The sequence below is a fragment of the Gopherus flavomarginatus genome, chromosome 12 (assembly GCF_025201925.1).
Source record: "Gopherus flavomarginatus isolate rGopFla2 chromosome 12, rGopFla2.mat.asm, whole genome shotgun sequence".
Taxonomy (NCBI): domain Eukaryota; kingdom Metazoa; phylum Chordata; order Testudines; family Testudinidae; genus Gopherus; species Gopherus flavomarginatus.
In genome coordinates, this window is record NC_066628.1 from 38,879,107 (window position 1) to 38,903,193 (window position 24,087).

Genomic DNA, 24,087 nt, shown 5'->3' on the forward strand with positions numbered 1-24,087 from the left:
ATTAGGAGCTGGGCTCCTGAATCTCTAAATCCCTCTTGGGACTTTGCCATCTAAACCACCTAGGGCTGGCAGTGCTGAGCAGCACAATGCCTCAGCACCTGTAGAAACTGAGGCCCCAGCACCCTCAGCTCCCACGGACTTCAGCTCAGCCTTGTCAGTGCATCGCACTGCCTGGGACCAATACTGCGAGTGCGTTTGCCACGAGTACGGGCCTGGGCCAGTGACAATGAAGTTCAGGGAAGGACTCCCATTGATTTCCATGGGTGCTGGATCAGACCCCCGGGGCTGCAGCCCATTGGAGTCAATGAGAGTTTTAAGGGGAGCTGGATCATATCATATGTGAGAAAAGATGCGAGTGTCATAGGACTTAGGACACATGCTATGTGTAAAGAGTCTCTCAGGATCACGCTAGCTCCTCACATCCTAATATTCTCCAGGGAGCCTCCCTCCCCCCCCTTTGAAATACGTCCCTAACACCTCTGTTCTGCTGCAATCCTGCCACTGTATAGAGCTCTCTTTTGTTCCTGAGGGAAGGGAAGAGCTGAGCAGGGCTCATACACCAGTAGTCCCTGAAGCCAGGAGACCACTACCCTCTTACACCGAACCTTCCTGTTCCTCTTTCCCTCGGCTTTAGGGGCACAGAGCATTGTGAAAATCCAACCGCATCTAGCTATGTGATCACCACATTTGGTCAACAGCTTTCATGTGCAAATAACGGCTCCTGCTACACAGAGCCCCCTCGGAGGAGCTGGTGAGCCCGACTTCCTCTCTCTCTGCCTCTGTGGTGGGGCCTATGCCGCACGGCTCTCCGGGTGAATTCTCAGTGATCTCAGAAATAACTAAGTTCCAACATGGAAACCATCCAGTCCCGCGTATTAACCGCACAGAGCAGCGCTACCCAGAAGCCAGCCCTAGAGATGGAGAATTATGATGGCTCCCTGAGCTTCTCTCCTTTCAGATTCAGTGAGATGCCACCGTCCCACAATAAACTCCTACCTCATGGCCTGAGAACTGTTATGAACAGAGCCCCTCATTTAAACTGATCCACTCTCCCTGGGTCCTTCCTTTTCTCTAACTCTCGCCAATGTACTTCCTGAAAGCACGGTTCCACTCTGGAAAGTGACCCCATAAAAATGCAGGGTGCTATGTTTGCATCCATGTTTATTCCAATATTTTTTTCCCCAGCTGCAGTCCCTGCAAACTCAACCTAGGATTCAAAAGTCAGGCTAGAGTCTCTCCTTCTTGCATATCATCACCAGTAATAAAAGCGCTGTCAGCCCTAATTTACCTCCATGCAATGCCATCATCTTCAGATTATATCCTCAGTGATGCTTGATGTAGTGTATATAATAGCGTAGTGTACCTTTAAGTAGTTTGTGAGCCCTTTAATGATGCTCACCATGTTCTGTTTTAGAAGACACCAGAGCCCTATTGGATCAGCAGTGCGTTTATCTATAGCTAGGCCTCTAATCTTATGTACATTCAGCAAACACAATTATTTGGTCTCCACTTTGCCCATGTGATTCCTTTATTTTATGTTTGTTGCCTGAAGGGCTAAACCATCCAACATCCAGGTAACCTCATATACAAATAGGTTTGCATAGGTGTAACCGATTGGCTCTGTAATGGGAATTTAGCATTCATTTCTGGTGATGATGCAGGAGGAGGAATAGAATCCAGACCCCCAGCACCCCTGCCCCTTAGCCGTGCTGGCTTGGCAGGGCTAACAGGAGTAAACAAAGCCTTATTTCTGTCGTAAAGTCAGCACCTACAACTCTGACACTGGAAGGAAGAAGGTGTCAGTTTTACATGCTCTCTTTTTAGAGCAAAACTGGATATTAGTGACACCACCTAGCTCTTATCTAGCGCTTTTCATCCATCAATCTCAAAGCCCCTTACAAAAGAGGTCAGTGGCATTATACCTGTTTTACTGATGGGGGAACTGAGGCATGGGAAAGTGAAGTGACTTGCCAAAGGTCACCCAGCAGCCCAGTGGCAGTGCCAACAATAGAACCCAGTTTTCCTGAGTCCCCATCCAGCGTTCTGTCCAATAGGCAACTCTGAATCAGGGAGAGCAGAAACTGGAAGCTAGTGTCTCCCATGCCCCAAGTGAGTGCCCTAATGCCCCTCCCCCAACACTCCAGCCCAGTTGTATTGCAAATACACTTTATAACCTCTCCAGTTCATTCTGTTGCAGAATAAAAACAAACGTTGAAACCTCGACATTTTTCGCAAACTGGAATTTTTGTTTTGCAGCCAGCCCTAGTGCTGCCAGCTGTTAACTCCCTCCAAAGGCACCGTCCGGATGGGACCCACAGGCAGGACATGTTTACTCTGAAAAGGTGCATCACATTTTTCAATTATTTTTCAGCTCTAATAGTGAGTGTAAGGTGGGGAAAAGACAGAAGAAAACCTCAGGATCGAAATGCTCCGGTTACATTTATTTTTCTCTTTCTGGCCTCTGTTTAAAGCAAAGATGGACCCCATGCTATAAAATCCAGATCTGAATCCAAACCTAGATTTTGCATTCTCTCAAATGTTGAGGATGGTTGGATCCAGATGTGTGGTTCACTCCATTACAGAGGGAGGGGCAAGGCCCCCAATTTGGAATTAGATTCCCTTCCAAAAAGTCAGAGTGGGAGCTGGAACTGAGGTTTTGCTTCCAACCTGTCACTAATCGAAAGGGAAGCTGCGTTGTGAACTTCGCTTATATTGCAAAGAGAAAGTAACAATTAAAAAAAACCAAACCCTTTCGTGTAATAAAAGTAGTTAACAAGAAAGCTGCCATTTCAACACAGCTCAAGAAACAGGAAGAGCAACTCAACATGTGATAATATTTGGCAATTATACAGCGCATTCCATCTTCATAGCACGCACAATCGTCTGCTGACTTAGCCACACAATCCCCCTCCCTCCCTGTTCCCCAGGGGTAGGACAGTAACTGTTCTCAGCCCCCGTTTTACTGCTAGGGAAACTGAAACATTGAGATGAAGTGACTTGACCAAGGTCACAAAAGGAGTCAGCCGGCTCAGTTCTCCCCTGTATCCATGCTCCACTTGCCACGGAAGAGCCAAAGTGACTTCACACAGCAAGTCAGGGGTGGAACCAGAACTCAGGTCCCAGCCCAGCACTGTAGCCACTAGACAACACTGCCTCTCTGCTGAATGTTGCCAGAAGCAGCACAAAAATGACTCACCTGCTCTAACGAAGGGCAGGTGAGGATGGCAAAGCTAATGATACATTAATAACCCATTAAAGAGAGGTGAACCACCATAGCTGAATGGGCAATTAGCATTTGGCATGGCTGGTGTTTTAGGTACACACAGTGTTAAGTAACAGTCCTCCAAAGTGGTGCCCTGCAAGACTGTCCAACTGAAGCCAGATTGCAGCTGATTGCTTCCCCTCCTTTCTTCCTCTCCACTGTGATTCTTTCCCCTGTATTTCATCTAGCGTTTCTGCCCCCGTGATTGTAACTTGGCCAGGTTGTGATCAGAAGCAGAGCCCCAGGAAGTGACTGTCTGAAAGAACAAAGCAGAAGTGCCAGGGTATCACTTACCGCAGACGCAGGATTTGCAGACCTGAGAGAGAGAAATGGCCCAGACTGGAAGGAACCAGGGCTCTCTTTTTAGAGCATTTTAAAGAAAAGGTGTCACAGAGCTTTAGGGAGAGAGGAGCAACTGGAAGGATAGTGCAGCTGTCCTTTGCTGGGGTGATTCTCTACCTTGCAGGTGAGAGGTTTTAGAAGACACCAGACACCTTCCTTGCAGGTGATCCGGTCACACCAAGGAGACCGCCTGAAAGGCTAATCTACCTACAAACCCACTGAGATCCAGTCTCCTTCACTTGCTTTTCAAAAGGAGAGAGGCTGAGGGGGGTTATTGTCAGCTCTCTACTGGGGATTTATGCTGGGTAACTTTAGCATTAACACTAATGGGAATCACCCAAGTACAACCCCTGGGGAGCCAAATGAGACCCACCCCTCTAGTGGGTAGCACATGGTCTGATAGGGACCGGCTGGGGAATGGGGCCCCATGGGGTGTTGAGTTCAAGTTGCAATTCTGCCTTCTCAACCACTCAGTGAAGAGGAAATGACACATTTTGCTTTCTGATTTGTTTTTCAGGCTACTCCTCTGGGCTGACTGGCCCTGGGGAGGTGAGCAGGCCCCTGGGTGAGTTGGTGTCTGTGCTGTGTCAGTACCATGAATGGCATCAAAGAAATAGGAAATATTGGTGCCGAGGAGCAGTTTGGAGATCCTGTCACATAGCTGTTGAGACCACAGGGTCGGAGGCCGAGGCAAAGGGGGGCAGAATCTCCATCAGAGACAACCACAGGCTGCGCACATTCACAGTGACCATGGAGAACCTGAGGCTGGGAGACGCTGGGATTTACTGGTGTGGGATAAGCAAATTTGGATTCGATACAGGAGTTCCTGTTAAGGTGACTGTTCTCCCAGGTGAGTGTCTGCTCAGATCTCTGCACAGCTCCTTCATTGCTAGTGAGGTTGACTGGGGGATGGGTAAGTGTCACGGAGTGTGGGGGAGCGGCGGGAGATACTGCACCCCGTGGACGGCGCTTCCTTTAGTAAGTGACTGGGGAAAAGTAAAACAAAGGGGTGATTAACCCCTGGGAGTGTGTGCCCAGTGAGAAGGACTTTGCAATAACAGGGTCCCCTGGGGGATTTCAGCGAGCGGTCCCAGGGGCGGAGGAGTCGGCAGCTCGACCCTGGCAGAGAGGTAGTGACCTCAAGAAGGGCTGGTGTACTAGGGGTCCCCCTGGAAACCGTGGGGAGCGGTGAGCACCCTGCCCTGTGAGTGGCCAGCAGGAAGATGTATGCCAAGCTGCGCAAGTGCGACCTGCTGGAGCTGTGCAAGCAGAGGGGGCTGCGCCCGGGGAGACTCACCAAGGACCAGCTGATTGCCCAGCTGGAGCAGGGAGACCGCATGAATGAACAGAGCCCTGTCTCTGAGGCCACGTCCAGACTAGGAATTAAAATCGATTTTAGATACGCAACTTCAGCTACGAGAATAACGTAGCTGAAGTCGAATTTCTAAAATCGAGGTACTCACCAGTCTGGACGGGGCGGCATCGATGTCCGCGGCTCTCCGCGTCGATTCCGGAACTCCGTTCGGGTTGATGGAGTTCCGGAATCGATGTAAGCGCGCTCGGGGATCGATACACCGCGTCCAGACTAGACGCGATATATCGATCCCCGAGCAATCGATTTTAACCCGCCGATGCCGCGGGTTAGTCTGGACGAGGGCTGAGGGAAGCAGCCGGGCAGATGCAGCGCAGGCACCAGTGTCTGTCCCCGCTGGAAGTGGTCAGCCGGCGGACGAGGGCTTCCCGAGACCCCCCCTTCCTAGGCGTAGAGGAAGGGCGGGGAGGAGCCCAGTGTATACCGAGGGCACCGTGACACCCCCGGCCAGCAGGGGATCCTCCCGGCGAAGCTCACCCCCCAGCAGGGGATCCTCCCGGCGACGCTCGGCATCCGTGGAGCGGATGCGGCTGGAATATGAAAGGGAGCTGAAATGGGAGGAGCTCAAGTTAAAGAGGCGAGAGCTGGAGGAGAAGGCGAAACAGCGTAAACATGAGGAGAACCAGCGCCAGCGTGAGTGGGAGGAGAAGGAGAAACAGCGTAAACATGAGCTGGACCTGGCCCAGCTGAGGAGAAGTGAGGCCCCGGCTGCGGTGAGTGAGGGGGGACCCAAGCCTACAAAGAGCTTTGATAAGCACTTGCTGCCCCGGCGTAAGGAGGGGGAGGACATAGATACCTTCCTGACGGCCTTTGAGAATGCCTGCGAGCTGCACAGGGTTGACCCTGCAGACAGGATCGCAGTTCTCAACCCCTTACTGGACTCCACAGCCGTGGAGGTGTACAGCCGACTGAAAGGGGCGGAGGCAGGGGACTATGAACTGTTCAAACAGGCCCTGCTCTGCGAGTTTGGGCTGACTCCTGAGATGTACCGGAAAAAGTTCCGGAGCCAGCGTAAAACCCGTGAAGTCACATACCTACAACTGGTCAACTGGGCACAGGGGTATGCCCGCAAGTGGACAGCTGGGGCCCAAACTAAAGAGGACCTGCTTGACCTATTCATACTGGAGCACCTGTACGAGCAGTGCCCGTCCAACTTGAGGCTGTGGTTGATGGACCAGAAGCCGGAGAACCCACAGCACGCAGGCCAGCTGGCCGACCAATTTGTGGACAGTCGGGCAGGGGATGGCCGGGAGGAGTCTCGAAGGAGCAGGCCTGCTTCAACGCAGAGAAAGAGTCATCATGGGACCTCCCAAAGGGGGCCTATGGAGAACCCCCCCAAAAGGGGAACATCCAGCGTCAGGTCCCTCTGACTCACTGAAGGGGACCCACAAGACATGGGCTGCTATCGCTGTGGTCAACGAGGCCACATACAGGCCCAGTGCGCCCAAGCTCAGGGACAGACCAAGCAGACCCAACCGGCAGAGGGTGGACTGGGTAAAAACCCAATCGGAGGAGGGGCTACATTCCCAGGAAAGGGGGGCTGGCAACATACCACCTGTGGATGCTCCAGGCTCCGGGTTTTTGGTTTACCGGGTGGGCGCGGGGCTGCCCCTCCGGAAAGAGTGCATTGTTTCCCTGGAGGTAGATGGGAGGAAGGTCACTGGGTACTGGGACACGGGCGCAGAGGTGACGCTGGTCCGGCCCGAGGTGGTGGCCTCAGATCGGATGGTGCCCGACACCTACCTGACCCTTATGGGCGTGGGCGGGACCCCATTCAAGGTGCCCGTGGCAAGGGTACACCTGAAGTGGGGGGCCAAGGAGGGCCCCAAGGATGTGGGGGTACACCGATATTTGCCCACGGACGTGTTAATGGGAGGGGACCTCGAGGACTGGCCTAGTAACACCCAGAGTGTCCTGGTCGTGACTCGTAGTCAGAGTCGGCAAAGGGCACTGCACCCCAACAACGGGGAAGGTACTCGACCCGAGGTGCAGGACCCTAACCCAGGGAGCGGGGAACGCCCAGGGGCACGGTTCAGAGAGGCTGCGGCCTCAGACCCAGCCAGCAAGAGAGAGCCGGTCCCCATCCCTGTCCCAGCTGCTGAGTTCCAGGCCGAGTTGCAGAAAGATCCATCCTTGCAGAAGCCCAGGGACCGGGCTGACCTCAGTGCAGTACAGATCATGAAGAGAGGTTGCAAGGAGAGGTTCCTGTGGGAGAAGGGGTTCCTATACCGAGAATGGACTCCCCCAGGGGAAGTAGAGTCATGGGGGATCAGGAGGCAGCTGGTGATTCCCCTGAAGTTTCATCACAAGCTGCTGTACCTGGCCCATGACATCCCTCTCGCAGGGCACCAGGGAATCCGGCGCACCAGGCAGAGGCTGCTACAGAACTTTTACTGGCCTGGGGTCTTTACCCAGGTCCGACAGTACTGCCAATCCTGTGACCCCTGCCAGAGGGTGGGAAAGGCCCGGGACAAGGGGAAAGCGGCTTTGAGGCCTTTACCCATCATAGAAGAACCTTTCCAGAAGGTGGCCATGGACATAGTGGGACCCCTCAGCAAGACGACCTGGTCAGGGAAGAAATACATCCTGGTGGTGGTGGATTTTGCCACTCGCTACCCCGAGGCGGTGGCCTTGTCCTCTATCGAAGCAGACACAGTGGCAGATGCGCTGCTGACAATTTTCAGCCAGGTGGGGTTCCCCAAGGAGGTCTTAACGGATCAGGGGTCCAACTTCATGTCGGCCCTGCTCCGGTCCTTATGGCAGAAATGTGGGGTCCAGCACAACTGGGCCTCAGCGTATCAACGGGCTGGTGGAAAGGTTCAACGGGACGCTGAAGATGATGCTAAAAACATTTATGAACCAGCACCCGCAGGATTGGGACAAGTACTTACCTCACTTGCTGTTCGCGTACAGGGAGGTACCCCAGGAATCTACCGGGTTTTCACCTTTCGAACTGTTGTATGGAAGGCAGGTAAGGGGGCCCCTAGACCTGATGAGGGACGAATGGGAGGGGAAGGCCGCTCCCGAGGGAGAGTCAGTGGTGGAGTATGTCCTGACCTTCCGGGAAAGACTGGCCGAGCTCATGGCCTGGCCAGGGAGAATCTGGCTCGAGCCCAGAGGAGGCAGAAGGTCTGGTATGACTGCATGGCACGGGCCCGTGCCTTCGCCACCGGGGATCAGGTGATGGTTCTCATCCCCGTGAGGAAAAACAAACTCCAGGCCGCCTGGGAAGGGCCCTTCAAGGTTATCAAGCAACTGAATGAGGTAAACTATGTGGTGGAGCTGTCAAACCGGGCACATCACCGTCGGGTGTACCATGTGAACATGATGAAACCATACTATGACAGGGGGAATGTGGTGTTGACCTTTCCCCTCCCTTACCTAGCTCAGATTACAGGCTCTGGTATCATCCATCCCCTAAAGTCCTCCCCTGCTCTCCCATTCCCCACACAGACAGCCCCTACTCCATCACAATAAGAAAGAGAGACGGGCATTTGAGGGCAGGTTGTTCATACATCCCTACTTGTTCTCAGAGGTGATTTCCTGATCTGACTCGCCCCTACTGGTGTTGCAGTGGGCCAGGAGCAGGACATGTGTGGGTCTGGAAGAGGCAGCCTCTGTGGGCATGCCTGAGTCAGAGTTTATTGTCTGGGTGAGTTTTACACCTCCCAGGCAGCCACACCGCTCACTCCCCCAGACCAGCTCAAAAGAACCAGAGGCACAACTGCAGCTCCATGTTGACTAAGGGATCCAGCAGGACTGGGAGCTTCCCAGGGTTGCAGGGAAGGAGCCAAGAGGCTCTAACCAGCACAGGAGCAGAGCAGTAGCAGAGAGCAGCGAATGTTGCCTGGAGCTCCTGATCCCCATCAAAATGTGACTCTGCTCTGAAAAACAGCTGGAAAAAACCCGGCACCTTGATGGTCTCTCAGGGATTCCAGGTCAAATGCTCTCCCTTTACGAGCACCAAGATGTCAGTTTTCTAGCTGTGGCCCTCCTGCAAATCTGGGATCTGAGCGCCAAGCTGGGCTTTTTCCTTCCAGTTCATCATCACCAGGACTAAAATTCTAGGGGGCAGATAAAACCCACTACAGATGTTCCAGGTATATTCAGTCGCCTTTTTCAATGAACTCACACCAGCCCTGGTCGTGCTCCTTAGCTGGGTACTTTCCATGGGCATTCATACTTCCCAGTTTTTCTGGGAAAGCATTTTTATAAACCAAATTTTATATTTACATGCACAGGATCTCACCCAGCTAGCCAATTGGGGAGTAGAGACAAACACTTGTTGGGGTTCAACTGACCAATCACAACTCACCACTGCTACAGTCACAAATATTAACTTTTCACATGTGTGACATTCCCCAATGTGCAGAGGGACATTACTCACTCAGGCCATTAGGCTCCCTCCGTAGCAGCTACTTAGAGAACACAACATATGGATCCAGATTTTGCACCCACAAGGTTTGGGGTGTGTGTGTCCAGATCGAGGGTTTTGACTCAGCCCTTTACAAGCATAGGGGCCAACTACAGAATTCAGATCCAGGTTTCTCTCCCTCCCCGCACCCACACTCCAATGTTTGGAAAGGGGAAGGCACTGGATCTTGGGTTTAGTTTGAACCCACACCTAATTTGAAAGAAAACTGCACAGAAATGATTTTCCAATCACTACCGCTACATTTCAAAGAGCCAATGGCTATTTTTAAAATCCCTTACACGTAATAAATATCAACCGTTAACAGCAAAGCTGCGATCTCAAGTGTCTGATGACCTGGTGTGAGACACAGGAAAGGTAGCTCAATACATAACACTTAGCACCTATATGGTGATTCCTGTCTTCACAGCAGCACTGTACAAACGTTAACGGGTTTATCTTCTTAGCACCACAGAGACAGGTAAGTACATTGTACCCCCATCCTACAGTTGAAGTGACTTGTCCCAGGCCACAGAGTCAAGTCAGTGTCAGGATTTCCTGACTCCCATTCCTGTGCTCAGATCACTAGGGCCACAGAGTTGCTGGAAGGTAAGTTCTGTTATTGATGCAGAAAACTTGATTGTTGCGTGTGTTAAACCGCTATAACAGAGGAGCAATCAAAGCCAGTGTCCGACAGGAGCTTCCATCACAAATCCAGTTGGAACCAGTTGCTTGCCACTGACACCCCTTCTTTCCTCTCTGCCTTCTTGCTTGTAAATGGTTGTGCGTGGGTGTGTGGGGGGAAGAGGAACAGAGCAAAAGGAAATGAGGCATCAGATAAGGAAAAGGAAGCAGAAGTGTTTGGGTGTCATCAACAGGGCAGGTTTGCAGCCTTCAGAGGGCACGTCGCGGTCCCAGGGGAAAGCAGAGTTTGCTTTTTGGTGCCAGTTAGAGAAAAGATGTTAAACAGATTAAGAGCGAAAGGGGCAGTTATGGGGATGTTGCAGGTGCCCTTCACCAGGGTGATTCTTCTCCTTCCAGGTAAGAGGTTTTTATTCCTCCATTCACACCAGAAGCACTTTGCCCGAAAGGTCAGTCACCCCACGCTGGAGTTTCTCTCCCTCTGCTGCTCTCTCTCAACTTCAGAGTGGAGAGAACCTAAGGAGGCATCTCCCACTCTCCAGCTGGCAATTTACGCTGTGTGACTCAGCTGTAATGCTGCTAAGTGTCTTGTGGATAATCCCACGGAGCCAAATGAAACCCAAGAAATGCTTGGGGAGTACTTGCTTGGCATCCTGCCATCCAGTGCGTTGCATGGAACGGCATGTATTCAGCATGACACAGGGAATGAGACCCTGGGGACCATACTGCTGATTTGGGGCTGCTGTCCCATATCCCTCACTTTGGGGGTGTGGAGCAGGGTGTTGAGATTTGCTTTGTTTTTCCAGGCTATTTTTCTGCACTGGCTGACCCTGCACTGACTGCCCCTAGGGAGGTGAGCAGTCCCCCGGGGGGCACTGTGTCTGTACCATGTCAGTATGGTAAAAGAAATCAGGGATCTCAGAAATACTGGTGCAGAGGTGCACAGTGGAAGAGCTGCTCCAAAGTTGTTGAGACTGAAAAGTCAGAGGTCAAGGTGAAACGGGGCAGAGTCTCCATCACAGACAATCACACCATGAGCACATTCACTGTGACTATGGAGAACCTGACTCTGGGAGACGCTGGGATCTACTGGTGTGGAATAAATATAAAAGGTGGAAGTGATCCTCATTCCCTTGTTAATGTGACTGTTCTCCCAGGTGAGTCTCTGCTCTGATCTACTTACTGATGGCAACCTGGAGCCAGGGCCAGATTAACTCTCCTGTGGGCCTGGGGCTATGAAATTTTGTGTGGCTCCTGCATACAAGTCTTTTTCCTAATTTAAAACAAAATTATCACAATTATGGCATCGAGGGCTATTAACGCTATACTAAACTTGCCTTTTAGTTAACATAAAGCTGTTCTCTGGTTACATTTCAGTCTTAAAACATGTAGAATATAGTTAAATTTAATTCAAAATAGCTTATTTCTTACCATAGAACAGCTGTTTTATTAGTTTCTTTCTGGGAGGGAGTTTGGGTGCAGGAGGGGACTCCAGGCTGGGGCAGAGTGTTGGGGTTCAGGAAGGGTGCAGGCTCTGGAAGGGAGTTTGGTGCAGGAAGGGATTCTGACCTGGGGCAGGGGGTTGGGGTGCAGGAAGGGTGCAGGCTCTGGGAGGGAGTTTGGATGCAGGAGGGGGCTCCAGGCCGGGGCAGAGTCTTGGGGTGCAGGAGAGGGTGAAGGGCACAGGCTCTAGGAGGGAGTTTGGGTGCAGGAGGGGGTTCTGGCCTGGGGCAGGCGGTTGGAGGGCAGAGGTGCCAACTTTCCCCAGCGCCGGTGAGTGCTCGTGCCCCCCTACCCTGACTCCACCCTTTCCCTGCCCTGCCCCCAATGTAACCCCTTTCCCAAATGCCTACCCCGGCCCTGCCTCTCCCCCGAGCACTCTGTGTTCCCCCTCCTCCCTTGCAGCCACATGAAACAGCTGTTTTGTGGCACAAGCACTGGGAACTGGGGGGGGGGGAGGAGTGAACACGCAGTGTGCTATGGGGAGGAGATACAGCGGAGGCAGAGGTTAGCTGGGCAGGCGGGGCAGGAAGCTGCCAGTGGGTGCAGAGCACCCACCAATTTTTCCCCGTGGTTGCTCCAGCCCTGGAGCACCCACAGAGTTTGCACCTATGTTGAGGTGCAGGAGAGGGTGAGAGGTGTAGGCTCCGGCTGGAAGGCGCTCACCCCAGGCAACTCCTGGCCAGCGGTGCAGCAGGGCTCAGGCAGGCTGCCTGCCTGCATGCCATGGCTCCACACCACTCCTGGAAGCAGCCTGCTGCTGACATGGGGAGGGGAGCAGCATGTCGACGTGCGCTGCCCACAAGCGCTCAGTTCCCGGCCAATGGGAGCTGTGAGGACAGTACTGGTGGCAGGGGCAGCGCACGGAGCCACACCCCTGCCAGGGGCTGCAGAGACATGCCAGCAGCTGGCCACTTCCAGGAGCAGTGTGGGGCCATGGCATGTAGGAAGCCTGCCTGAGACCTGCTGCCCCATGTCCCCCCTTAGCCTAGGGCCCTGGGCTGCAGCCCCTAAACCCCTGCATTTATCTGGCCCTGCCTGGAGCCCAAGTGTGTTTGATTGGGGAGTGCTGGTGAGAGACTCAGACAGCTATTTATAGCCCCTAGCTTATCCCTAGGATAGCATCCTGGTCACTCAACCCCAGTGTACAGCAATAGCCTGTGTATTTGGGTCTGTGGGGCTGAAGAAGTGAGCTGATGTGGGTGCCCAGGGGTTAGTGTACGTATGTGTGCAGGCTACACCTCCTACTCCCAGGCAGCCCCATGCACCTACTCTAGCAGCAACAATTAGTGATTGGAGGGCCAGCAAGGTGCTGCTGGAGGCTTCCAAGCACCAAAGGAGGGGAGTAGCGGCAGTGGGCTGCAAGACCCTCCCCGTCACACTGAAGGCAATCCTGTCACTGCTGACCTGAGGCTGGGGGCAGGAGGAGGCAGGGACTCCTGGCAATGCAGCCAACTATAGGGGAGACTCCCCTACTGAATGTGGGACTGGGATGGGGAGAAGCAGCGACTGGAGGGGGGGATGGAGAGGGGCAGCAGGAAGGAGCATGGAGTGGGACGCACTCTACCTTGGGTACCTTGCTCTGCATACTTAGCTCCATTGCAGCACGTCTCTTGGATCCGGCTGGATCCCCAGGCAATAGGGGCTAGTCCCTGAGGGCTCCCCACTCTGGGCTGGCTCAGGAAGCCAAGGTGCACTGGGAGGTAAATATTTGACCAATAACTATTATAGGAAATTGAATAGTCCCCGCAGGGCGAGTGCGTTAAATCTGGAGACTTCAGGCAGTGCTTAGAGTACAGAATAGAGGGAGGTTAGTGCTGCTCTGAGGCCCTGATCCAAAGCCCATTGATGTCTATGGATACACTCCCACCAACTTCAATGTGCATAAGGCCCTCAGTCACCCTTAACTCTGGAGCTCCATGATACGTACCCCATGCAAAATCCCCCTCCCTATGCAGTCCCCACCCTGAGATCAGCTCACTCCCAGGCGGCGCAACCCAGCTCCTTGCTTTTGCTCCATTACAGAGCCCTGCTTTCCACTGCTGGGCAGTGGCTCCCATTGCCGGGTTGTGTGGTCGCTTGTGTGCGGTGCGTTTGCTAGTGACAGGCTAGAGCCCAGCGGTCACCTCCCTGGGTGCCAGTTAACACTCATGCTCTGCGCTAATCCTCCCCCTCGGTGGCAGGCTCAGGTGAGAGGCCAAGAACTGCACTGGCCCTAGAGCCTGCTGGCTCCATTCATGCCTAGGAGTGCAGTGGGGAAGCTTGCTCTGGCCGCGCTGGGTGAAGAGGCACTCCGGGGTCCAGGCTCCAGCAGGGGCAGGCTGGCATCTTTCACTTGAAATGTCGAGACTAAGAACACAGCAGCCTATGGAGAAGTGACATTTTGAAGACCTCAGAGCACTGTGTTTTCTGGCTTATCTTTTCAGCTCTTTCCACTGCAGTGATGGTAACCACTGGATCTCTCTCCCCAGCAACAGGCCCAGCACACACAGTTGAGCACCCCAAAAGGTAAGGGCAGTTACGTACATGCTGGGGTGTTCAGGGCTGAATTTCCAGGCCCAGCTTTGCATGCGTGTTGTGGTCTGCAGGGGCAGAGCCGGGCACATCCATGCAGACTGAGGGGCCGGGCACCTCGCTGCCTGATTTGTGCCTGCACGTGGGGATTTTGCACATCCAAAATCAGAGCCGTTCCCACCCGCCTGCTGGTGCTTGTGACCCTGCGCTGCCAGGCTGATGCACTGTTTCCCTGCACTGTCTCTCAGCATCATTTACACAGGCACAGAGGGAGTGCAAGTCCACTGCAAAAGCCAGTGGGAGAACTGCACAAGTTCTGCTGGCTCAGGCCTGCTGTCAAAGCTACAAAGCACAGAGAGGTAGACACACTGCCACAGGGTCACACAGCATGTACTGTTGTGACAGAGCTAGGACGAGATCTCGTCTGTTCCTGGATGCCAGTTCTGTGGTCAGGCCACTAGCCCAGACTTTCTCAAGACCTTTACTCTGCCTCACTGCACTTTCTCCATTGGTTTCCCTAATAACGCTTTACAATTCAGTACACAAGAAGCTGCCGTCTTATTTCTCACCCTTCCCAAGAGAGATCGAGACCTTCCCTCAAAGAGCAGCCTCATTTTCACCACTCCAAACAGACAAGGCTGCAGCAGCCCAATCCTCTTTTTTCTCTTGGCCTGTTGTTCCCTCTCATTCATATTGCCAGCTTGGGGGCTCTGCCTTCCCTCCCCGCCAACTGTAGCTACAGCTGGTCAATTAAATCGTCCCCTTGAGCTGGTGATTTAGCCAAGTTGCTTCCCTAATTAGATCAAACCTCCCTTGGCACACGTGCTAATAAATAAAATTGTCTTGGTTGCTGAGCTTCTAGCGTTTTGTACAGAACCCATTTAGTGTTTCCCTGCTCTGGCCCTGCCTCTCTTTTCACCCAAAACACCAGCTGGTCCAAGAGCTCCCTTTAGCTGTCTTGTGTCTAGAAACTGAGGGCTGGTCCACAGACAAAGCCGGGTTTAAACCAAAGCTTAGGTCAGCCTTGTAATGTTGCTCTGGGGTGCAAAAAATTCACACTGCTGAGAGATGTCATTAAGCCGACCAAAGCCCTAGTATAGACAGCACTAGGTCAATGAAGAATTGGTCTGTCTACCTAGCTCCTGCCTCTTGCGGGGGTGGATTTACTACAACAATGGACAAACTCTTCTATCACTGTAGCAAGTGTCTAAATGACAGCACAACAGCAGCTGCCATAGTGTAGACAAGCCCCTAAAGAGGTCATTTTTGTACCAATTCAGTTAAACTGGTGCAACTTTGTGTGTGGACACTTACATGGATTTAAAACTGGATTAGAGCAGTTCAGCAGGGTCAGTAAATTATCAGCTCCATGCTAAACCCCATATAACCAGTTTGAACAACTGATAGAGGAGCCTTCACGCAAGGCCATGCAATGGTTTAACAGCATCAGTTTTTGAATTAATTTAAGTTAAATTAGTGCAACTTCTGCATGCAGATAACCCCTGACTGGGTAATTCTGGGCATTGTTCCCAGGGGGTCACAGCACTGCTTTAGCTGTGTTTTGTGGAGGTCTCTTTCTACAGAAGGTAGTGGAAGGGCTTCTGTATTTATGAAAGGAGACAATCACTTGTTTCAGCTCTGACAAAATGCTCAGTAGGCTGAATTTGGACAGTATCAAGTCTGGCTCTGGGCGGTTCTCTGGCACTGGGTAGGTTGGAATGGCAATGGGCATTCTCTGGGTCAGAGAGTGGCTGTAGATCCCTGGGGATGGGGGTGAACAATCCCTATAGCAGGGAGGGTTATGGCACAGGGGAGGGGCTGAGAAGCAGCATGGCCTGTAAATGGCTGCTGGCAGTCCACTATACAGAGGTGTATTTGCACGAATACCTAGGGCAGGGCTGGCTTTGTTCCTGACTGAATTTCCACCATCCCCTTCCCAGACAGGTAGGCAGTGGCTCAGATGTTTCTCCTTTGTCTTCCAGTTCTCCTTTCACCAGTGCTGTGTTCCTGCTGCCAGTGCTCCTGGTGGTTTTACTTATATTACTGAGCGGAGCCATGCTTCTGGCCAGAAGAATGATGCTGAAGAGGAAAAAGGGTGAGAGGCTGAAGGTGGGGGCTGCCCCGGTCTCATCTGGCTCTGCCCTCCTTTCATTTCTCTTCCTCCCATTTCTCTCCCCCACCCCCAGCCCACCATCACTTACTCCCTTAGCCAATAAAGCTTTGTGAAGCCCTGATCCTAACTGCTTAGTCTGCCACGAAGCCCCTGCAAATCAGGAGTTTTGCCTCAGTAACCAGTTCTTCCATTTCTGTGTTCAGTGCAAAGGAAGTGGTGTAACAGAACTGCACTTATTTATACCACAGCCAGACTGTGCTAAGCACGATAGGGACACCTAGCGAGACATGATTCCTAGAGGGAAGGGCAACACCCAGGCCCAGCATCAGGGATGGGAGTCAGAGTCCCATTACGCAGTTTATCTTATCTGAGTTTGGTCTAAATCTCTCTCCCGTGGCTGAACTTGGCATGAAGGAAGGGGGGTTGGCTAAGGGACTAGAGACATCTGGGTTCTGGCCTTGTGTGCAACCTGGGAATAATAATTCTTCCCCAGGCTCAGTCTAGTAACATATGGGAGGCACTTGGTTACTACAGTGATAAGCACAATAGAAAATCCTATGCAGAACTCCCTTCCTCCTCTCTGATTGCACAAACCCACTCTCACCTCAGTCTCTGCCCCCCACTCCAGGGTCAGTCCTACAAGGTGGTGAGCAGCCAGCCACATTTTCCAGTATGTGAATAGTTCCAGCCCAGTCAAGGAGCCTACCCACATGCTTGCAGTACATAGGCATGGGCTAAATGCCTTGTCCTATGGTGCAAAAGTGCTCAGCCCCTGCAACATCAAGCCCTATTTTCTGATTTTACATGCACACTCTCTTTTCTCATGTTCAGGGTTGCATCACCCCGAGTCAGTGATTAGTCAGAGCTGAGGTTTATTGCAGTTTCAAAAATAGCAACAGCCAAGTTACCCAAGGCACCTGCTCAGCCACAAGTGGAGCAATTAGATGGAGACTGAGGAAGCTGAGGTGTGTGTGTGTGGTACTAAAACTATTGGACAGACGACATAATGCACCCCAGAAAGAGACAAGGAACAGCTTCCCCATTGTCATGGCTAGGGAGCTGAGCCACCACTCCCAAGGGGATATATGCAGCTGACTACACCCCACACACCTGACTTTGCCCTCCTGGTACAGAGATTTCCAGTGAGCAAACAGCAGCAGGCCACCTGCTTCTCCCAGGGATGTTCCACTTGTCCAGGGTTGCACCCGTATGCCAGAGGAGGAGATCTGGCCCAGTAGCTTTGCCTGCAGTTCATTTGTGTTTATGGGTCAAGGCTAGTCAATGCCCAATGCCACAGAGGGCCTCAGCCTGCCTTCCTATTCACTGTTTCCATCTGCTCTTTGCCCACTGGACATGGTGCAAAGGCAACTGCAGAGAATCATAGCGGGAGCAGCAACTGCTGTCCTCTGGTGGGTGAGGTATCTAGGTGTAAAACTGGTGCTTATTACACTGGTGAGGGCTGTGGAAGTGAAACAGACTCAGAAGCTCCAGGGATGCAGGTGGTGGTTCTGACCTGTAGGGTGCAGCTCAACCACAGGAAGGGTGGAAGCAGAGAAGATCCATTTCTCCTCTCTTGAAAGGCAGGAGGGTCTAAGCTGCATCTGTGAGTTCCTCACCAATTCCAGGTACATGCCCTGTGCCTCATCGCAGCTATCCCAAGTCCCTTCCAAAAGTCTGCACCGAGGCCTGCCTGCATCTGCCTAGTCTAAGCGCTAACAGCTCAGAACTAAGGGTAGGGCTACACTTCAAACTTCAAAGCACGGCCGTGCTTTGAAGTGTGAATGTGGTTGCAGCGCCAGGAGAGAGCTCTCCCAGCGCTGCACGTACTCCACATCCTCATGGGGTTCAGCTTTAGCTGTTTACAGTGCTGTAAAGTGCCAGTGTATCTTGCAGCGCTCAGGGGGGTGTTTTTTTCACACCCCTGAGCAAGAAAGTTGCAGCGCTGTAAAGCGCCAGTGTGGCCTAAGCCCTGGAGAAAGAGACCAACATTGTGATGCTCGTGGCAAAGGGCTGAATGCTTCAGCATTTTATCCCTCTTTAAGAGGGTGGACTCACCCTGTGGCATCTCCTGCTGGTTGTCCTCAGGAATTAGCTCACCAGTCCTCTGGAGAACCCTCTCCCGGCTGGTGATCCACTACTGCTGGGCTGCCATGTCCCTCCCAGAACCCCACTGCCCCTTTAACTGCATGGTGCCCCCTGGCAGTACCCCCACAGTTCTGTGTCTCCCCCCTTCCAGGGGAACCCCCACCCACTATCCCCACTTCGCCTCAGTCTTGGCTACTGCCCAGTCTCCATCTAGCCCCTGTCCACTGGGGCAGGCTGCAGTATAAGCCACCCATCACAGGCAAAGGGGTTTGGATCTGCTGCCTCTGGCTACCCACGGGCTGCCCCTGCAACCCAGTACTTAATAGGCCTTACCAGACCTGCAGCCTGGGGCTTTCCTAGGCCAGAGCATCCCAGCTCTCTTGGCCTTTCCCTAGTCCTGCTCCACTCCAGATACCTGGTTACCCTCCCTGCACCCAGGTCCTTTTCTTTCTGTGTTCAGAGAGAGACTGTTGAGTGCCTGGCTGCCAGCCTCTTATATAGGGCCAGCTGAGGCCTGATTGGGGCATGGCCCAGCTGCAGCTGCTTCCCCAGCTACTAGGTTGCTTGCTTTCCCTGCCACAGCCTTCTCCCAGGATTGTTTTAAGCACTTCAGGGCAGGAGTGGGGGTGAGGGGTGTAACCACCCTGCTACACCCTCCTTATGTAGGATCTAGAGGAGCCCACCTCCCTCATCACTCCTCTGTAGATCTTCTCTTTCCAACACTGTTACGTCCATGTAATAAGTATCTGTTACCTTTCAGCTGCTGGAGCCGTTGGGCCTAGCGCAGCAGTGAATGAGGTAAGAGAGGGGGAACGGGTGCTGCACTCTGATAAATGGGTTGATTCTCCAGGCCCCAGAGTGACTTTAACAGCTTAGTTCAAGTCCCAGTAAGAGGGCACAGAACTCAGTTATTCAACTCCTTGGAGCTAAAATAAGAGGAGAATCCAGAGTGAGGGACAGGCTGAATCCCTGGGAAGGATAATGGTCATTGTAGGGGGGGCCCCCAGCCAGGACGTGCCCATGTTATAAGAGAGGTGATCTAGTGCATAAAGCATTGGCTGGACTCAGGCTTCCTGGATCTGCCAATAGCTCATTGTGGAACACTGGGTAAGTCACCATCTCTCTGTTTCTAGTCTGTAAAATGGGAAGAACACTAGTTCCATTTGCAAAGGGCTTGAAGATCTCTGGCTGAAAAGCACTAGGAGTGTCAGCACTAGGAGCACGGCTGGAGAAAGCAGTGAGACTGTTGCTAGATGTTCAGGGAGGGAGGCATTAGAGGGGAGGGAAAACCAGGGGACAGATAACAGAGGTAGGCTGGGCCCTTGGATCACCCCAGAAGTAGTAGTGGCCTGGAGAGTGTCTGGTGCTGCTGCAGAGAGCTCCAACTCAGAAACCCCAGCACAGACTGGGTTTATTTTTTTTTTCAGGCTGTTGCCAGCACCGGAAGTGATGTTCCCTATGCAACTGTGAAACCAAAATCTAGAAAATCCAACACCACAGCCTCATCACCCCACTCCGCTCAGGCCGAGCCCAGTCCAGAAAGGGTGGAATATTCTGCTGTAGTAAGGATTCTGGAATTCAGTTCTAAAATGCTAAGATTCTTCTGATCCTTTTAAATCTTGCTTTTGGGTTTTACAGCGCAAGCTGAGGCTTGCACCAGAGCACTTACATGCAACGTTCACATCTCCTCGAGCACATTTCAAAAGCGGTTGCTTTGCAAATGAACCCGGTTGCTTTCATTAGCAGAGAGAGGTGTTCTGGAAAGGCTCTAGAAAAGTTCTAACAGATTCTCGAGGCTTTAGAAGAGCTCAGTCTCCATCCGGTCTAGGAAAGTTTGGACCACCTCCCATTCAGCACAGCAACTGAAGTCAAAGCATAGAGGGCCGATTTTGCTTTGTTCTGCTTTGCACATGTAACGCCGACAGACCTGGTCACCAGTGGGTGGAATCAAACCTGGGGCCTCTGGAGCTTAGTGCAGGAGCCTCTAGTGCTAAAAGCTAAAAGCTTCACATGAGCTAAAAGCTGCTAGCTAGGGCTGTAGAGCAGATTCATTTTATCTCCTCTCTAAGTGGTGTCGGTGCCTCTAGATGGAACAGAGCACCACACCCAGAAGGGGTGTGGGTCACTCACTGCCATGCAGTGCCAGTTTTTAGAAAGAAACTATGCAAGGTGCAGAAAGATCTGCACACACAAGACAGGGATGGGCATGAGTATTAGGAAGAGTGTGCTCTGCATCACCACTCAGAGCAATTGAGTTACTTAGACAAAGCAGCCAGGGTATGAGGGCTTCTGTTCCTCAGCATCTGTTCTAGTTACGGACTCTCTCTCCATTTCTTTTCTCTGATCAAGGCTGTTTTAAAATTTCAGGCTCCAGGACTGACAGATATTTCTTACGCCACAGTGAAATATCCAATCCTGGATGAGCAGGTAATCTACATCAACGTGGACAGGCCATCCAGTCAGCCTCCCTTGAGCAGCCCTTGGGAACAAACTGAGTATTGCGAAGTGAAAAAGAAATAGGCTCCCTCTGGAACATTGCACTTCCACAAAACAACAGGGAAGGAGGGAAAGGAAATATTTGCAACCTCCTGGAGCAGTGTTGCAAGGAATGAAATTGCCTGAGATGAGCTGGTGCTGATGGAGTCCCAACCAGATTAAGCAAAATGCCAGATGGAACTATATTGAACTGGGAGACTCACCAGAATGGTTTGATGCAGCTGAACACGATGTGGTGTAATGGGGGGAATGCTGTGGAAAGGCAGAAAAATCAGTTCCTCAGTCTTGTTTATTTATGTGTACGTCAGTTCTCACTTGTACTCTCTCATGAAGTTAAAGCTGGAGGGGTGGGGGGAAAATGTGATTCTGCAGAGATGGGTCCAAGTCATGTAGTTCTGCTCCAGTTTCCTGGATTTGAGGGAAGAGAGGTTGGGTTTGGGATTCATCCTGACCCAGGGAGCATGGTGGTGGTAACATCTTCGTCCCCCAGCTCTGCTGAGACAGTGAAGAGGCTGCATGCATCATAGCTGCTCAGAGAGATAAGGGAGCACCATGGGAGCAGGACCACAGAAAGACAAGGGGTGGAATGCGGGGCATTTGGGGACAATGCTTAGACAGGAGCATTCCCCAAAAAGGCAGACAGGACTTTGATTAGAATGGCCCCTAATGGAAGAAAGGAGAAAGACCTCAGACATTAAGCAGCATGGAATGGCACCAGCTTGGTGGAGACGATGCAACATTGTTAGGATATTAGGAAAAACTGTCACTAGGAGGGTGGTGAAGCACTGGAATGGATTACCTAGGGAGGTGATGGAATCTCCTTCTTTAGAGGTTTTTAAGGCCTGGCTTGACAAAGCCCTGGCTAGGATGATTTAGTTGGGTATTGGTCCTGCTTTGAGCAGGGGGTTGGACTAGCTACCTCCTGAGGTCCAGTCCAACCCTGATATTCTATGATTGTTGGGGGATAGGCCTTGAAGAGAGAAGACAACAGCCCTAGGAGGGGAGGGTTGGCAAGACCAGATGAAAGACAGGAAATGGGAGAGAGTTTTGCATTATTTCATTGCACGCATTATGTTGCTAAATGGGCAGTGACATTTTAATGGGGAGCTCCTGATAACACAGCACCATGGGACAGGGAAAGACCAACATTTGCCTGTGCAGAACACATTCCTTTTCAATAGGGTTGGCCGGCAGCACTAATGCATGTTCTAGTTCACGGCCATGATATCACTAAGAGCTGGTAAATAATTCATAGCTAGGGAGCTGGATGGCTTATTGATCCATCTCTATCCTTTGCCTGTAGTTCCCACAGCCAAGCTCCCAGGTCAAGGAGGCTTCCAACTTGCACTTGCAGAACAGGAATCAGTAGCATCTCTAGTGCGTCTCTTGAGTAGGACGACCCAGGTCGAGGCTCTATTGTGTGATGTCTTCAGGCAGCCAGTCTGGTTCCATCTGCTTTAACCACACAAAAGTTATCAGGGGTAACTGGGTGACATCTGATGGCCTGTGATGCAGACAAGATCAGACCTGATGATCTAGTGGTCCATTCGGACTTTAAACTCTGTGGCTTTCAGCCCTTGGAGATGGCACAGGACCTGCCCCTATGCCCACTGAAGTGAAGGGGAGTTTTCCCCATTGACTCCAAAGGGCTTTGGATGAGGCTCATGCAAAGTAGCCTGGCAGACTAGAAACAAATCATGTTATTTTAACTCTTTGAAGGCCAGGATGAAAACACTGCAGCCATGGGCAAATTGCATTGAACAGGAGGTGGGACTGCAGCCTCGGGATAGTGGCAAAGCCTCGTGTTTTAAGACCTATCCCGTCCTATAAGGCCATAACCTCAGCCTCAGTTGTGTCAGCCACTGAGAGGAAGCTGAACAAGCCAGTGATGTCAGACTTTGTGTCACCTACAGTCAGGGGCCTGGTGTTCCAGGGGGCGGCCCAGACTCTGCTGGCTGGGGACAGTGGGTGGGTTATGGCCGCCAAGTACGGTGTGGAATTCACTCACTGAAGATACAGAAACTTCCAAGTTTAATGCTCATGAAAGGAAGGTGTGGGGGTAGAGGGTCAGGGGATGGAAGCAGCTGCATGGTCCAAGGACAGGAAACCAAACTAGGAGTCAGGAACCGTAAGTGTTGTTCCCAGCTCTGCAAACGACCCCCTGTCTGATCTTGGACAAGCCCCTTCACCTCTTTGTGCCTCAGTTTCCCCCATTGTGAAGCCTGGGGGATGGATATGCACTGAGAGCTCTATGGAGGAAGAGTGGTATATACCAAAATGTTCAGTAGGGTTATTTACAGGGGTGGGTTGTGCCAGGCACAGAGAGCATGTGCTGTGCTATAGCTCTGCCAACAAAGCACCCCAATACTGACCCACAGCCACATCCTGAGCTCTCCCCCAGTTCTGTCAATGGTCTCACCCTTCTTCCGTGCCTGCCTTACTAATCCTGGGCTTCTCTACATCAAAGGTTACCAGCTGATGAATTACACCAAGCCTAGTGTGTGTCTGCTGCGAGGTTCACAGAGGGACTGGCACAAGCCCAGACCTTTCATTCAGGAGCCCGGGGGTGTGTGTGTCTTTAATGCAGACCCTGTAATGAACCAATGCACAACACTTCAGCTCTGAGCGCTCACTCCTGCCTCATTGGTTTTGTCATCTAGACAGACATTGGGAGACGCAGGGGGACTGACAGGAGTCAGTTCGGAGTTGGAATAGTTCAGAGCCAAGGTACACTGTCTCCACCCCTAAGCTAAAGTTCATTAACAGGAGACTGTGTGCATGTATTTACAGGGTGGTGGGGAAAGATGTTTAAAGAAACAAGGAACTAGACCAATGCCTTGCTGAGGGAAACTCAGACCACTTCCTCATGCTAGTCTCAAACCAGAAGATGCATGTGACACATAATGCAGGAGGTTGCCCGCTTGGGGGGACCACATTGTACTAAATGTACGAACGGTTTATGTATCTGCATGGGCCAGGGACTGCATGTACTCTGGGGTGAGGGTTACCACAGCTCCTCCACAAAATGAAGGCAGCAGGGGAGGAGTAAGGCAGATCAAGCAGGGTATAAAACACTGCCTGAGAAGGCTGGGAAGTGGTATTCTGGTTCAGACTGGATTCTTCAGAGACCAGCCAAAGAAAAGATTTTGGGGATAGTTAACCCACTTTTAAACTGACTCAGGACCTACCTTCCTTCCACTTTGTGATCTAAAAAGATTGATATGAACTTGTAACCACAGGGGGAAAAACCCAGTTGCAGGGTTTGGAAGGACTGGCATTTTCCAGAGCCCAGTGTTGGGGTTGGAGGGGGCGTGATCGCTGGTCAGTTTATCATCATGCATCTTTTGCTG

General features: G+C 52.1%; 2 protein-coding genes across 2 annotated transcripts in view; one reads left to right on the forward strand and one right to left on the reverse strand.

Moving 5' to 3' along the window:
• RAB37 (RAB37, member RAS oncogene family) overlaps nt 1-24,087 on the reverse strand; it is a 67,205-nt gene that overhangs the window by 31,957 nt on the left and 11,161 nt on the right. The window lies entirely within an intron of this gene.
• LOC127033075 (CMRF35-like molecule 1) lies at nt 852-21,804 on the forward strand. Its single transcript, XM_050920881.1, has 9 exons — nt 852-963; nt 3,630-3,728; nt 4,122-4,454; nt 10,836-11,186; nt 13,956-14,037; nt 16,026-16,138; nt 19,002-19,039; nt 19,669-19,803; nt 20,609-21,804. Exons 1-9 carry the CDS (start codon nt 852-854, stop codon nt 20,759-20,761), a joined length of 1,416 nt encoding a protein of 471 aa, XP_050776838.1. The 3' UTR covers nt 20,762-21,804.

What these genes read in the sequence shown, in the direction of transcription:
- LOC127033075 (XM_050920881.1), top strand. Translation starts at nt 852, where the DNA reads ATGGAAACCATCCAGTCCCGCGTATTAACCGCACAGAGCAGCGCTACC. An exon ending in TAATGTGACTGTTCTCCCAG is followed by an intron (nt 11,187 to 13,955) that starts GTGAGTCTCTGC and finishes TTATCTTTTCAG; the next exon opens with CTCTTTCCACTGCAGTGATG. An exon ending in CTAGCGCAGCAGTGAATGAG is followed by an intron (nt 19,040 to 19,668) that starts GTAAGAGAGGGG and finishes TTTTTTTTTCAG; the next exon opens with GCTGTTGCCAGCACCGGAAG.